At 35.5% G+C, this 17,366-nt stretch overlaps 1 protein-coding gene across 7 annotated transcripts in view; it reads right to left on the bottom strand.

Moving 5' to 3' along the window:
* The window catches only part of LRBA (LPS responsive beige-like anchor protein), a 757,395-nt gene that overhangs the window by 416,712 nt on the left and 323,317 nt on the right, over positions 1-17,366 (bottom strand). For all 7 annotated transcript variants that reach the window (XM_024977540.2, XM_024977539.2, XM_024977542.2 and 4 more), the window contains exon 37: positions 898-1,064. In XM_024977540.2, coding sequence (XP_024833308.1) covers positions 898-1,064 — 167 coding nt within the window. The remainder of the gene's footprint in view (positions 1-897; positions 1,065-17,366) is intronic.

The raw sequence follows: 17,366 nt of genomic DNA, 5'->3' as shown, positions 1-17,366 counted from the left end.
AGTTTGTAAAGTTCAGCTTAAAAAAAGCCAAAATCATTTTCTATTTACTGGAAAATCTCTGAACTAGACTTTGCTAAACACATAAATTGCTTGAAACACAAGCAGAAGCCAGTCACACCTATCCATAATACACAAGCTATTTACTATTTTCCTTTGTTGTTGTCTTCCAGAAAAAGTTATGCAGAAATGAGGAACTAAAAAATGTGTTTCTAGTGGGAAATAACTTTTTCATTAACATTACTTAAATGAGTCAAAACATGTTCCTAAAACTTGTAGAATATAATATTCCAAAAAGATTAAATTTTATGACTTATCTAAGTTCCTTAGTCTGAGAAAGTAATTTAAATATTTTGTTTCTAAAATAAGAACTAAAAACTGCTTGTTCAGTTTGGTAATCTGAAAAGGAGGTAGATATAGTAAATATAATGTTAAAGCTGGTATTGTGTCATCATAGCCCAGTAATCTGCAACAAAAACTCAACAAGACAACACATATTACATTTTCAAATTTATATGCTAAAAACTAAAAAGTGTAAATAGGGAATCGTTTCTTCAAATAAAATACTGTACTTGTATAAATTCAGATATAAGTGCTGCAAGTAAAATAATTTAAACCAACAACTTCCCCTAACAGTTCACTTCAAAATGAACAAATATATGAGCAACTATTCCTTTGAGTAGTTGAAGGAAACCGAAATATCCATAAAAATCCACAACTATACCCATACTGATTTTCTCCTTCCCCTTTGCTTTAAATTCATAGTAGAAGATAAATTACAAAATTAAATTACTCTGTTCTTCATCTGGTCTTGATCATATCCATTTGATCAAAGCCATTTATCTTAACCTAGGCCTTCCACAGAAAATCAGTGGCCAAATCCTAAAGGTATCTCTTTACCTCACTGCAGAATTTCCCCAGGCTCCATGCTTGTCTGTGAGAATGTTGATAATTTTCTGGATTAGTTGAGTTGCTGTCACATGGTCTCGATATTTAGCTGCTCTTATCAAATGATCACACATCTTCTCATCTTCTCGTTTGTCTGCTGAATACTGGGCACATAGTGACTTGGACAGGAAAAAGAAACATCTATTAATATAAAAATATGGGGGAAACCCCTTTAATTGCATGATGAAACAATCTCTAATATGAACAGAACCAAACAAAACTTTAAAGTGACTTTTACATTGCTCATGAACTGAACTGAGCAGAGTTGGTGATCTACTGTCTCATTATGACAATCCCTCAAGAACTTATTTCTCTGTAGTCATTCATAAGGTACACTCAGAAACGGTTAATATCTAAGCAGAGACCTGAATAAAGAGAAGAAGCCAGAAAATGCGGGGTCCACATTACAAGCAGCATGAAGGGAGGTTACAAAGAACTAAAGCAAAGTGAACAAAGAGAAGAATGGTATGAAAAGAGACTGGAGAGGGAGGCAGGCAGGGGTTGCATCATTTAGTAACTGTGCAGTTATGATAAGGAGCTTAGATTCTATTCTAACCCAATGGGTTACCAGTAGGTTAATCAAGGGAATGATGCGACTGATTTACATATGAAAATGATCAACACAGCTTCATTTAGAGAATGAATTACAGAGGAACAAGAGGCTTGAGGGAGACTGGTAATCAGGCTACTGCACAGGTCCAGAAAAGAGATGCTGGTGGTTTGCAGTAGTAAACTGAGCTAGTTCTCAACACCTTTAGAAAATGCCAGAAACAGCGTGGTCTTTTAAACCTTGGCTATGCAAAATGGACCACCAGCACTAGAATAACCTAGGAACTTATTAAAAGTGCAGAATTATAGGTCCCACTCCACACCAACTAAATCAAAACTTGGATTTTAATGAGATCTCCAGGTGATTTCTAAATTAAAGTTTGAAAAGTACTTTCTTAGACATCAATTTTGCCAAAACAAATTTAGGATTCTTTAGCAATAATCAGATACAACACAACCACTAGTTTCCACGATGCTTGTTTCTTTTCTTTTGGAATTCAGATACTTGTGGTATCATGTTTAAGATGCTATACTACCTAATTGTTTAAAATTTAAAAAAATAATGATTAATGTAAACTTGTTAGTTAAAAGGTCAGTTTAGTTAGATAGTTCATTCCTTTCTCTTGGAGTGTAAAAGAGGAAGTAATGGTTCCAGGAGAGCTCTTTCTGTGCCAGAAGAGAAGCAAGCCTGAGGAGGAGGACAATACCCACAGGGAGCGGAGGTATGCGAATTACAAACTAGCTTACTCTGAATGGAATCATGAACTTGTGGATCAACCAAAAACCAGCCTACCTTTAAATTAAACTTTCTGTGAGACTTTTTTTTTTAAGATTTTTTACAAGAACCTATAAGCTCCTGTTCATTCACTGAAGTCCAGTACGAACTGGGTTTTCTGTTCCTAATACCACAAGCAACCTAAATGATACAGTGTTTATGCAAATGCATAAATAATCAAATATCTCTCGGTTTGTACAGAACACTAGGCTACTGAGATCAAAGGCTGAATCAGCTTGATAGCCTGTGCCCTGGAGAATCCCCATTCTAGACTGTGAGAAGGGAATTGGGAATAAAAGTACAGTCGTCTCCTGCTATCATGAGGGGGTGGGGGGAAAGGGGCAAGGTTCCAGGACCCCCACGGATACCAAAATTTGCAGATGCAAAATCCCTTTCAGACAAGTAATATAATATATATGAATATGTTTATACATATGAATAGGCATAAGATTGGGAAACAAATCAAAAACCAGACAAAAGCATCATCTTTGGCAGAGTCTCTTATCAGTCTTGGGCAACTAACTCACTTGACTTTGCTGGGTCTAACTGTCCTCCCACCTGCAAAATGAGAGGATTATATTACCTCTAAGGATTGTACACTTCAAAGATTTTGGCCAATCTCTAGGAAGTTAGTTTCTGTATATTGTTAAAAGGAAAGTACTTCTTTTACCTAAACACTGATATGGAAAAAATAAATTATGTTAGAAACAAGATTCATTTATAAAATACTACAGGCAAATGCCAGGCTTCTCCAGTGGCTCAGAGGTAAAGAATCCACCTGCAATGCAGGAGACACGGATTCAACCCCTGAGTCAGGAAAATCTCCTAGAAAAGGGAATGGCAACCCACTCCAGTATTTTTGCCTAGGCAATCCCATGGACAGAGAAGCCTGGAGGGCTACAGTCCATAGAGTAGCAAAGAGTCGGACAGGACTGAAGCAAATGAACATACGCACACAGGCAAATGCCAGATATCATGTTAAAAAATGAAAGCCTGAGCCAAACAAACCCCAAGATAGTTCAGTTTGTCAACATTATGATTTGAGCAAAGAAAAGAAAATATGATTAAGAAATACTTGAAGGGAGTAGTTTAAGTGAAGATAGCTAGGGAATTATTCCATTGTTAACAAAAAGGTCAACTACTATGTGATATTTTCAGAGATTCATTCCAGAATAGGCAGCACTCTGTAGGCTACTTCACATCTAAGTCAACCATACACTGAAGCCACCAGGACCAAATGGTAGACACTGTCAGAATTTGTACAGCTTAAACACCCCCTAATGTATGCACCGTGTGCCTTTATCTAACCTCACCTGATCATAAGAGGGAATTAAAATTATTGATGGAAATTCAAAAATAATTGGTTTGAATACTCCCCTGAAACACCAGATACCTTCATATTAAATGTACCAAAATTACCCAAAAATACATTATTAAATAGGCTACCTGTATGCATTTACCAGTTTAACTTTATCAAATCATATTCTTCAAAACATTTGGTAAGCAACTAAAGTTTGCTTAAAAAGGCAGAATTCTAAAAAGAGTCCAAGGTAGTAAGTTAAATAGTAAAATGGTTTAAAGTGCTCTTTAATGGATCCTCCTTTATAATATAAACAGCAACTTTTCATATCTGACATAAAATCTATAGATATAAATCACATTAAAGGGCTATTCTCTCCTGATTATCAATCTCTGTCTCATTGTGGAACATTAGAGTCACATCTAACCTTAAAACATGATAAAAGGAAACCAAACAAGAATGTTTTGTAATGATATAATGAACTTGCATCTATTCTTAAAAGCATCTTTAAAATGCAATTTTAAAGATGAACACATTCTTATTAAAAAACCAATAACATATTCAACATATGACATATCATTCAAAGTCAAGTACGGATGAGGAATATTTGCCTGAAGATCAAACACATGTTACTTATTGAAGGAATGTGCGTGCGTGTGTGTGTGTGTGTGTGTGCGTGCGCTTGTGTTTAAGGATTAAGTGGAGGTATCCCAAAAGACCTTACCAAAATGTACCATCTATCAATAAAATCAAGGGCCAGGTCTAGTGTGTGCCTGCTAAATTGCTTCAGTTGCATTCGACTCTGGACCCTGTGGTCTATAGCCCACCAGGCTCCTCTGTCCATGGGATTCTCCAGGCAAGAATACTGAGTGGGTTACCATTTCCTTCTCCAGGGCATCTTTCCAGCCCAGGGATTGAACCCAAGTCTCTTGTGCCTCCTGCATTAGCAGGAGGGTTCTTTGCCATGAGCACCATTTGGGAAGCCCACCAGATCTAGGACTTTCATTCAATTTTACTTCACATAAACGTTTCTGTTTTCCTACTTTAAGCAACACATGAACTAAGTAATATAGCATCACAACAATGACCCTCCTGTCCAACCTGAATCATAAAATAAAAAAAACAGAAAAAAGCATCCTGGGAACTAATTCAAATATATTTGAATGAATTTGATCATTGCTAAAGAAATCTATTAATGTATTAATATAGAATTAATAAAACATAAGATAAATCTAGTTCTTAAAAAATTCACTTAACTGAAGAGAGAAGCAATTTAGACTGATCAATTGTAATTCAAATAACTCTTCTGGATCTTTAAATAAAGAAGTAAAGACAATATCACATTTAGCCTTTCCTTTCAGATGTTATGTCTCTAAGTTCACTATCTGTCCTTTGTATGAAAGCCCAGAGAGGAATGAACTTAAAATCAAGCAGATTTCTCTATTATGCTCCTGCCATCACTCTGATGACCTTTCTGGTGGTCAGACTTTCTCTTCATTATCTCCCAGGATGCTCGCATTTTCTCAAGGCTTTGTCATATGTCCCTTGGCAATATCACCCACTCCCACCATCATCTGCTATTATCAATTTAGATGTAGCTGTCAAGTTTTTCACGTCTGACTCAGCTGTTTTCCCAAATTCAGATCCCACATTTCTATCTGTAGGACAGTCTCCAACCATTCAATAAGTACCTAAAATTTAAAACATACAACCTACCATCTTTATCCCAAACATGCTGTTACACTGAAAAGGGAACGGTTTCCTATTTCTGTCATCTGTGACTTTTCAATTTCCCTCACATCATATCCCATCATTTCCAGCCAAACCTCTAACCACTCATCACAGCCCTAATGTAGATCTTTATTTGCTCACAACTCAGCTCGTGAAATAATCTTCTGTCCTTTTATGAGAAGTCCCAGAATTATTTCTAGAAAAATTTGCTTTGGAATGACATAGATATATGTATAGATCCCATCCTCAAAAAATATATAATTGTTTAAAATATTGAAAAATTAGAACCAAATTTTACTGCCTAGACCTGTGAATGTGTAGCCGTCTATAAAGTGGAATATTATCTTTTACATTACTGTCTATCTACACTCTATTTGCCAGATATACTAGATTATACACTACTACCCAAATAGCCTCAAGACATTTTCAAGGGCTGGAAAATACACTTTTCCTCTAGCTTTTATATGTGAAACAAGTTTAAAGATGTCTATTGAGAAAGTAAGAGGGAAATTTGAAAGACAAACTATTAGAGAAGAGATACTCATGCAGAGGAAAATATACGGCAATCTAGAGGTCCTTTTGATTCTTTACCTGAATATAAAAGGTGGAAAAAAATCTCAAAAAATCCAAAATAATTGGAAATTAAACAATTCATCTCCAAATAAAAAAATATGGATCAAAAATGATATCACAAGGAAAATTAGAAAAAATTGTGGGAACTGGATAAAACAGCATTTAAAGTAAAATTTATACTTTTAAATATATTAGAAAATATTAAATATTTAAGGAAGAAATAATACAAATCTTAAACTCAGATGACAGAGGCTAAGGAATACACTCCAACTAATTTTGCATTAAAGGAACAGAAAACTAAGTAACATAATTTGCATAAATAAACACAAAAACTCAACAAAATACTACCATTCAGCTATCTATAAAACAGACTATATATCATGATGAAGTAGAGTATATGTATGGAATGCAAAGTTGACTTAATATTTAAATATAAATCAGCATAATTCACCATAAAACAGAAAAAAAGGGAGAAAAACACATCATCTAAATTTTTAAAAGCAATTAATTAAATAAATACCATTCAAAACCCTTTCATGAAAATAAATTAATTAATTAAATAACAAGTACTCCACAAACCAGGAATACAAAGAGACTTCCTAAACCTTAGGAAGGACATCTATAAAAATCATTCAACTAAAACTGGAAATAAAGTGCTATGTCCTCTCTCATAACTTCTATTCAATATGGTAAAAGAGATCTTAACCAGCAGAGACAAAAAATAAACAAGTAAGCAAAAAGACAGTCTGAAAAGGAAAGACTAACAGACTCTTCATTTGTATATGTGTTCCCCTATGTTATAATTCTGAGCATTCTAAGAAAAAACTACTAGAATATATAATACAAGTTTCTTAGATAAAAGGTCAATATACTAAAAGTTAATTATGTACCTACATGCTGGCAATAATCAACTCAAAAACAATTAACAATACCATTAATAACGTGAAATATTTAGCAGTATACAAAAACATATTCAAGTCTACACACTGAAAACCATAAAACACTGCTAAGAGAAACTAAGACTAAAATAACTGAGGATATACACAATGTTCATAGATTTAAAATCTCAGTATTTTAAAATATATATACTTTTCAAATTGATTTTATAGATTCAACCCAATCTTAATACTTTAGGAGGCTTTCTTAAGGATATATTGACAGCTGAGTCTAAAATATATCTGAATAAAAAAGAAAAAAAAATTTACAAAGGAAAGATGAAACTGTAGAATTTTATACTCTTTGAATCACACTGTAAAATAAGAAATCAAGACAGCATAGATTATGAAATGAAAAAAGAGTGCCTTTTCAACAACTGGTATGGAAACACCTGGCCACTCTCAAAGGAGCAAAGAAAGAAAAAAACTTTTTTACCTCATACCACAAACAAAATGTTTAATTCAAAATGAATAAAAAATATAGATGTAAAAGTTAAAATTTTAGCACTTCTAGAAAAAATAAACAGAAAAATCTCACAAACTTCAAGTACGCAGAGAATACTTAGACTAAAATTCATAGATTGGAGAGTGTAAAAGAAAATCATAACCATAACAAAATTTGAAAAATTAGACTTCAGTGAAACTGATAAAATCTGCCCTGTAGAAGTCACCATTTAGAAAACGAAAAGGCCAGTGAGGGAAGGAAAGAGTGGGACGAATGGAGAAAGCGCCATTATCGCGTACACACCACCCTGAGTAGGACGGGTACCCCGGGAGAAGTCGGGCGCCTGGCCCGGCACTCTGAAATGACCTAGAGGGGCGGGTTGCGAGGGGAGCGGAGCTAAAAAGGACGTGACATATGTGTGACTGCGGCTGATCTGCAGCGTTGTACCACACAAACCAACACAGTGTTGTATAGCAATTTTCCTGCAATTAAGAAAGAAATGAATAAGGAAAGAAAATGAAAAGGCAATGAGAAAAAACATTCACCATATGTATAGCTGACAAAAGATTTCCTTACAGAAAATACAAAGAATTCCTACAGTGCCATAGAGACAAACAAACTTAAAACCATAAACAAAGGATCTGACTAGACATTTTACAAAAGATATACAAATGACTAATAAGTATGTGAAAAAACGCTTAGTCAGCAGAGAAATTCAACTAAAAACCACAACACTCTATCATTATATACACACTAGAAGGGCTGAAATTACAGGAACTGACAATAAATACCGGCAAGGATGTGGGACAGAGGGAACTCTCATACCTACTAACTAGCCTGATGAAGTGTAAGACCTGCAACTACTCTAGAAAATAGTCTGGCAGTTTCTCCTAAGCCTAAATACAAACTTGCAACAGCACACAGCAATTATGCTCCTAGGTACTTCCTCGAAATGAATGATAACGTTTCCACAAAAATGAATTGTATGAAAATGCCCATAATGCTTTTAATCATTGAGCCAAACAGTGGAAATTACCCCATGTACACCTACAGACGAATGGATAAACAAAGCAGTACTGCTAAGCAATATAAAAAACAAAAGAGCAATACACATACAACAATGTGGATTAGTATCAAAAATGTTATGCTGACCAAAACAATCCAGACCTTAGAGCACCCATTATGTAATTTATATGAAATTGTATACCACACCAAACTATCTATAATAACAGAAACCAGATGAGCAGTTGCCTACAGTTAGGATATGTATGAATCTGCCTGAAATGCAGGAGACCCAGTATCTTCCCTACGTCGGGAAGATCCCCTGGAGGAGGACATGGCAACCCACTCCAGTATTCTTGCCTGGAGAATGTCATGGACAGAGGAGCCCGGCGGGCTACAGGCCATGGGGTCACGAGGGTTGGACGCAACTGAGCGACTCCACCACCACCACCAGGTGTGTGTATGTGCAGTGGCACTGACCACATGGGAACAGAAGGGGATTCTCTGAGATGACAATTTCCATATCTTGATTATAACAGCAACAAAGATATACACGTGTCAAAACTCATCCAACTGAATACCTGAAATGAGTATATTATATATAAATCACTCAATAAAGTATATTTAAGAAGTTCTTAAAAATGAATAGGCAAGGCACTAACAGGGAAGAAAGTAGTTAAAATATTCATATTGAAAAAATTAGCTCATATACCAAGCAGGTCAATACACTCTATAAATCAGTAAGGTAGATAAACAATAAGAGATAACTAATAAGAAACTAGGTAAAAGATAAATGGTACTACACAAAAATTATTTTTAAAAAACATAATACATAACAAGCAGGAGAAAAGATGTACACTTTAATTTGTAAAGAAAATCCCAAATAAAACACAGTGACATACCACTACACAACTCCCAGAAAGCTAAAATTAAAAGTGGCAAACAACTGTTGATGAAAATGTGGAGTAATATGAACAGTTACACACTGATGTTGGAAGAGGTACACACTTTTGCAAGAGAGTGTAGCAGTTATCTATTGAGACAGAAAACATGAATATTTTACAGTCAAGTCCACCCTCCCCTTCATGGATCACAGCCTTGTTGGGCAAAGGGACTTGCATAACTTAATGCAGCTATGAGCCATCCTGTGTAGGGCCACCCAACATGGATGGGTCAAAGTAAGAATTCTGACACAGCACGGTCTAATGGAGGACAGAATGACCAACTACTGCAGTATTCTTGCCTCAAGAACCACATGAACAGTATGAAAAGGCAAAAAGACACCACAATGGAAGATGAGCCTCTCAGGTCAGAAAGTATCCAATATGCTACTGGACAAGACTGGAGAAATCGCTCCAAAAAGAATGAAGAGGCTGGGCCAAAGGGGAAGCAATGCTCAGCTGTGGATATGTCTGGTGGTGAAAGTAAAATCGGATACTGTAAAGAAATACTGCATAGGAACCTGGAATGTTAGGTCCACAAATCAAGGTAAATTGCACATGGTAAAACAGATGACAAGAATGAACATCGATGTATTAGGAATCAGTGAGCTAAAATGGACGGGAATGGACGGATTTAATTTGGATGATCGTTGTATCTAATACTGTGCGCAAGAATCCCTTAGAAGAAATAGTCTCATAGACGACAAAAGAGTTCGAAATGTAGTACCTGGGTACAATCTCAAAAATGGCAGAATGACCTCGGTTCCCTTCCAAGACACACTATTCAACATCGTAGTAATCCAAGTCTAAGCTACAACCACTAATGTTGAAGAAGCTGAATTTGATGGCTTCTATGAAGACCTACTAGACCTTCTAGAACTAACACCAAAAAAAGACATCCTTTTCATCATACGGGATTGGAATGCAAAAGTAGAAAGTCAAGAGATTCTGGGACGTGAAAGTAAGTTTGGCCTTGGAATACAAAATGAAGCAGGGCAAAGGCTAACAGAGTTTTGTCATGAGAAATCACTGGTCATAGCAACACAAGAGACAACTCTACATTATGGACACCACCAGATGGTCAGTACTGAAATCAGATTGATTATATTCTCTGCAGCCAAATGGAGAAGCTCTATACAGCCAGCAAACACAATACCTGGAGCTGACTGTGTCTCAGATCATCAGCTCCTTAATGCAAAATTCAGGCTTAAATTGAAGAAAGTTGGGAAAACCACCAGACCATTCAGGTATGACCTAAATCAAATCCTTTAAATTTATACAGTGGAAGTAACAAATAGATTTGAGGGATTAGATCTGGTAGAGAGAGTGCCGGAAGAACTATGGATGGAGATTCATTACACTGTACAGGAGGCGGTGACCAAAACCAACCCAAATGAAAAGAAATGCAAGAGGGCAAAGTGGTTATCTGGGGAGGCTTTACAAGTAACAGAGGAAAGGAGAGAAGTGAAAGGTATGAAAGAAAGGGAAAGATACATCGAACTGAATGCAGAGTTCCAGAGAATAGCAAGGAGAGATAAGAAAGCCTTCTAAATGAACAACACAAAGAAATGGAGGAAAACAAGAGAATAGGAAAGACTAGAGATATCTTCAAGAAAACTGGAGATAGCAAGGGAACATTTCATGCAAGGATGGGCACGATAAAGGACATAAACGGTAAGGACCTAACAGAAACAGAAGAGATCAATTAAGAAGAGGTGACAAGAATACACAGAACTACATACAAAAGGTCTTAATGACCAAGATAACCACAATGAGGTGGTCAGTCACCATGCCAGACATCCTGGAATGTGAAGTCAAGTGGGCCTCGAAAGCATTGCTATGAACAAAGCTAGTTCATAGTATGAAATGAACTAGAAGGAATTCCAGCTGAGCTATTTCAAATCCTAAAAGATGGTGCTTTACAGTGCTGCAATCAATAAGTCAACAAATTTAGAAAACTCAGCATTGGTTGCAGGACTGGAGAAGGTCCGTTTTCCATTCCAATTACAAAGAAAGGAAATGCCAAAGAATGTTCAAACCACTGCACAATTGCACTCATTTCACATGCTAGCAAGATAATGCTCAAAATCCTTCCCGATAGGCTTCAACAGTACATGACCAAGAACTTCCAAATGTACAAGCTGGATTTGAAAAGGCAGAGGAACCAGAGATCAAACTGCCAAAATCCGTTGGATCATAGAAAAAACAAAGGAATTTTAGAAAAACATCTGCTTCATTGACAATGCTGACACCTTTGACTGTGTGGGTCACAACAAACTGTGGAAAATTCTTAAAGATAAGGGAATAGCAGACCACCCTGTCTCCTGATTAATCTGCATGCAGGTCAAGAAGTAACAGAATTGGACATGAAACAATGGATTGGTTTAAAATTGGGAGAGAAGTATGTCAAGGCTATATATTGTCACCCTGCTTATTGAACTCATATCCAGAGTGCATCATGAGAAATGCCAGACTAGATGAATCACAAGGCAGAATCAAGATTGCTGGGAGAAATATTAACAACCTCAGATATGTAGATGATACCCAATGTAATGGCAGAAAGTGAAGAGGGTCTAGAAAGCCTCTTGATGAGGGTCAAAGAGAGTAAAAAAGTTGGCTTAAAACTCAACATTCAAAAAACGAAGATCATGGCATACAGTCCCATCACTTCATGGTAAATAGAAGGGGAAAAACTGAAAATGGTGACAGATTTTATTTCCCTGAGTTCTAAAATCACTGAGGACGATGACTACAGCCATGAAATTAAAAGACACTTGCTCCTTGGAAGGAAAGCAGTTACAAATCTAGACAGCATATTAAAAAGTGAAGATATCACTTTCAGACAAAGGTCTGTATAGTCAAAGTTATGTTTCTTTCCAGAGAGTTTGACCATAAAGAAGGCTGAGTACCGAAGAATTGATGCTTCTGAACTGTGGGCTTGAGAAGACTCTTGAGAGTCCCCTGGACAGGAAGGAGACCAAACCAGTCAGTCCTAAAGGAAATCAACCCTGAATATTCAGTGGAAGGACTAATGCTGAAGCTGAAGCTCCAGTACTTTGGCCACTTAATGTGAAGAAGTGACTCACTGGAAAAGACCCTGATGCAGGAAAAGACTGAGGGCAGAAGGAGAAGAGGACGACAGAGCAGGAGATGGTTGGATGACATCACCACTCAATGAACATGAGTTTGAGCAAACTCCATGCAACAGTGAAGGCTAATAGAGCCTGGCACGCAGCAGTCCATGGAGTTGCACAGAGATGGACACAACTGAGCAACAGAACAACAAATCCACCTACAAATACACGTGAGTATGTACACCAAAAGACATTAAAGCTGCACAGATCCTGATATCAACAGTTAAAAAATGGATTGCCAATCAACAGCAGAACACAGCATGAAAAACCACTGCTCTACTGATGAAACAGAATTATACGGCGTTGATCATGAAAAAGAAAACCTAACAAATGAAATGAATCTCAAACATAATAGTAGAACTAAAAATGCCAGAGAAAACCGACTTTGTGTAAAGTTCAAAAACTGGAGAAGAAATTACAATGATTAAAAAACATGCAGCTACGTATTAAAAGAAAAAAAAAAAACAGAAGCAAGTAAGTCATTAGATAAAATGACATCATTTAGCTTAATGGAACAAAAAGGGGTTGTGATTGGATATATAAATGCACAAGGCTTCTCACAACCACTTCAGCATTAAGAAAAGGAGGTAAATTAATGTTAAATTAATAGAGTATATTTTATGAGAAACAGATTATAAAGCAAGTTTTCATTAAGTTTGCATAATATTGTGATATAAAAATAAATTTCAGTTAAAAAGTTCAAGGCTAAAATATTTAAAATATTTTATAACCCATTATTCTAATTTACTAACATTTATTTTTAATTAAGCAATTGAAATGTATTGGCTTCAGAAGTTTTGTGCTTCAGTTTATAAAGAAATTTATACTCAAATTTAAAAAGCAATGACTTATATGATAAAGAAATTCCTCTCTTCTACTTCGTCACTGTTTGGCTGTTTTCTACAGGTGTAGTCATGTTAACATGAATGTATTGCCTGTGTAAATAAAATCAAATTATCCGTCATTCCTTTTCAAGACATAAAGTTCTATCTTCATTCTTTTTCATGGCTATACACAACATTATATTTTTAGTTAAATGAACACACTTTCTGGTAAACACTTTTAAGTGTACTACCTTATGCCCTAATTTATCTCAAAATTACTTACACTATAAATTGTTTGTCTCATTGTAAACCATTTAAAAGGGCAATCATCTAAAGGACAACAAATTAAGAAGCTTTTCAACAGTTCAATTTTGGAGGTCTTTGCACTCAATCTCAATTCAGATTTAAAGTCCAACCATTTAAAAAAAAAAAAAATGTTGTCCATGGGAATGTTACAGAGCCTCCTGAAAAACTTAGAAAAATAAAAGCTTAAAAAATCCAACAGCAAACGAAAGTCAACCAATGACAATGTGTGACAGCCACCTTTAATTCTAAAGTGATTCCTCTGTCATCCAACGCTTCGAAGTATTGATTTCTCTCAGCATGAAAAAGTCTAAGCCAATGAAATAGATATAGTATCATCCCCCTGATAATAGCATTCAAGGTGAAAACAGGCAGAACACTTATCAAAGTATCGCTTTCATTTCTTATTGTTTTAATGGACTGGATACAATGTGCTGGGTTCTTATCTTTACAATTGCAGACTTAAAACAATATTTTCAAATTAATCTGAGTGCTAATATAGGTTCTAATATTTTAGAGAATAAAAAAATGGGTTTCAAAAGCTTTTACATATTTGTAAAGTGAAGTCAACACTAAGAAGAAGGTTAGTTTCCACTTGCATGTAAAATACACATACAACACTGTTCACGCTATTTCACTGCTACATTAGAGTTACTTGTTAACAATGAAAATTACAAAATTTTTAAGTAAATAGCAAAACAGCTTTCATAAAGGCAAACTGATTTCTTTAACAATGCCTGCATACATAATATATCAGTTTGGTAAAGAAAGTAAAATGAGGTTAGTATCAGTGATCAACACAACTGACAGGAAATTTAAACAGAGTTAAATTCAAATAACCATATTTTAAAATTCATCATGAGACAAGTATATCTTCCCGAGAGATTATAATTATACACAAATACATATAAACACATATATAGTGAAAGAGAGAGAAATTCAAGTTTTTATTTTTTAAACTTTACTATTTGTTAATTTTCACAAGAGCTGAATATCTTAAACAAATCCTATAATCTTTTAACTCAACATATCTACCTAACCATTGGGTTTTTTGGAAATCATACAAAACTAGGGCATCTTACTTGTACTAGGCTAAAAGTTGTGTGTGTGTGTGTGTGTGTGTGTGTCTATGTGTACATATGTATAGACATACTTTAATTTCAAATAACAGTAGTTCAAGAACAAGCATGAAAACCGAAAAGGTAAAAAGAGATTAATTCATTCTGTAAGAAACCATAGTTAATACTGTGGTTAAGAACACAGACTCTGGAGCCAGACAACCTGAGTTTAAATCTTGGCTCTGACGTATTCATGATCAGCTAGGTATTTAACCTCCTATTCCTCAGTTTCCTTAAAGAAAAAGGATATAATGTGATGTGCTTTTCATAAAGTTCCAATATGCATAGACATAAAACAATCAAAATGTTGACAGGCATATACACTAACACCCAACACTTACTGTAGACTCACTCATGAAGTTAACCAACTATACTGCAAACAGTCCCTTGTCTTCCATCATCTGAATGTAGCTGAGAGACATGGAGTAAAAATAATTACAATATGAGATACTTGCTAAGAAAGATATTCACCGTGTGCTTGGAAAGAACAGAAAAGAACTATTCAGAACCAGTCACGGTTTCACAAAGGAATTAGAGGTTAAGTAACTTTTCATGGAGAAGAAAGGGCTCATTTAAGATAGAAGAAATAAAATATAGCAAAATAGTGGTGAAAAAATGAGAACAGCTCAAATAAAAAACTTTTAAGAATAACAGAATAAGACTTGCAATTACCAGAGCTCTCTCTTTTTTTAAGCAAACCAGTACATGCTGCTTTATATCTTCCTTGGGTGCCTAATATATTTTTACCCATTTCCTTCCTAAAAAGATTATTCCTCAAAAGTTTTTATAAATGGTTTAACATATAAATAGTTGATTTGGTCAACTGTTAAGATAACTAGGATATATCATAAACTGAAACCTTAAATACAGGCTTTATCTATCTGTAGGGAGTATATTCAGACATTTTTCTAGAAGAGATTTTTAAACAGCAGTAAGATATCTATTTCTCTATTGAGACTATATTTTACATTATTAGAATCTAATGAGAACACACTGAAAAAAATATATTTTTCAGTTTGGATTTAATTTGATCAGCCTTGCTCACAGGTATGAATTCCATTTCACCTCGGCCTTAATTCCTTTGCTTTTTTCTAGCTTTCTACCTTTAAAGGAGTGCCCAGTAATATAGCTCTGTTTCTTGAAGCTAGAGAAGTATCACTCATAATTTTCAAAATCAGAGACATCAGCTTACTTTACAATGGTCTTCCTTTGTCCCAAAAATGAAAGCTTCTTTAGTTGCACATGTTATTCTAAAAAGGATGATTTTTTAAAAAATATGTACATGCATGCACATGCCCTGTGTAGATATGTATATTTTCTATTCAGAAGTCACCCCCCATAGAAAACTGAGAGCAGAAAATGTTGTGAGCCTAGTTCTTAATCTGGCCATTATCAAGAAGCTAAAATAGGAAGTGAGACAAGTTAAAACACACCCTAGAAGAATCTCTAAAAATAGTGCATTCCAGAATGAATACAGCAGACTTTGGAAATGTACTGAGAAATACTGTGACTAAAGAGTCCAGGTGTGAAAGATAAACCAGAATATGTATGATAAACCACAGTGAGAATTTTCCTTAAGGAGTTTGATGGTCCCACTGTCAATGAACCAGAAGAAGGGAAAAAGGTGAACCCTGGACTTAGTAAGGCCCAGCATTCTTTTTATTCTAAGACTGGATGCAAGTCAGCCTGTACTAAAAGAAGGAATGTGATCAAGAGAGATCTCTGTGTGAGGGAGCTGAACTTGGCAAAGCAGGAGAGAGACAGAGGTCAAGAGAAAACCTCCTCTGCAGGAGCGTGGCCTATGAATTAGCAGATGCAAAACTCAGTAATGAGCTTCCCTTTTCTGCACTGTGATGTCTTTCATCATTGCAAGGCCTACAAAGGAGAACAAGAAAAGCCTTCGTCCATGCTCTGAGCAACAGGATAAAGATAAAACAGCTACTTCCTGGGAAAGCCACTTGTATGATACTAAGAAATAGCCTCCAGAGTTCTGACAGAGCAGTTGACTGGACCAAGGCCCTAAGGCAGAGGTAAGAATTCCAGAGTAAGTGTGGGACATATAAGCATTCCTTGAGTAATCCTTGAGATTACTTAGAATAAAAAAACTACTCTTCATTTTGAAGTAACAGCAATAGCCGCATCATTAAACATTTAGTATGGACTCACGTAACAGGCACTTTACAGTTATCAAATCCCATTTACTCCTCATTACTATAGGTAGGCACCATCATTATCCTGATTTTCACATGAGACATTAATGTCTTAGCTCACACAGTCAGTAAATGACAGAGTCAAAATTAATGCACAAGGTTATCTGACGGGAAAGTCAGAACTATGTGAAACTGCACCAGATTAGTCTGTGGTCTCACTGGCTGAGTGCTCAAACTAAAGTGATCTGGACATCTAAAAGGACTCACAATAGTCCTTACTTAACCAACGTATCCATAGTACTTTATCTATAACGTATCTATAGTACAACTCTCACGGTTGTTTATAACATCATTTTTATCTAACATAAATAAAATAATATCCAAAGCTACAATTATATGTGTGTGTGTATATATATGTATATATAGAGAGAGAAAGAGTGAAGCTTACCATTTTCCTATTCCTGGTCTATAGATGAAGAAGTATATAAAAAGAGGATAAGAAGTATGTCTAAAACCACAATGTTAGTAAACAAATACCAAAGCCAGGATAAGAACTGTCATTCTACTGCTTTGCTATTATGACTCAAACTGGGATCTTGAGCTCTGATGACTCAAGATCTATTAATCAGTCATCTCTTCAG

Source organism: Bos taurus, chromosome 17 (assembly GCF_002263795.3).
Source record: "Bos taurus isolate L1 Dominette 01449 registration number 42190680 breed Hereford chromosome 17, ARS-UCD2.0, whole genome shotgun sequence".
Classification (NCBI taxonomy): Eukaryota; Metazoa; Chordata; class Mammalia; order Artiodactyla; family Bovidae; genus Bos; species Bos taurus.
Note: the sequence above shows the minus strand (reverse complement) of the source record. Positions and strands in the feature narration are given on the sequence as shown.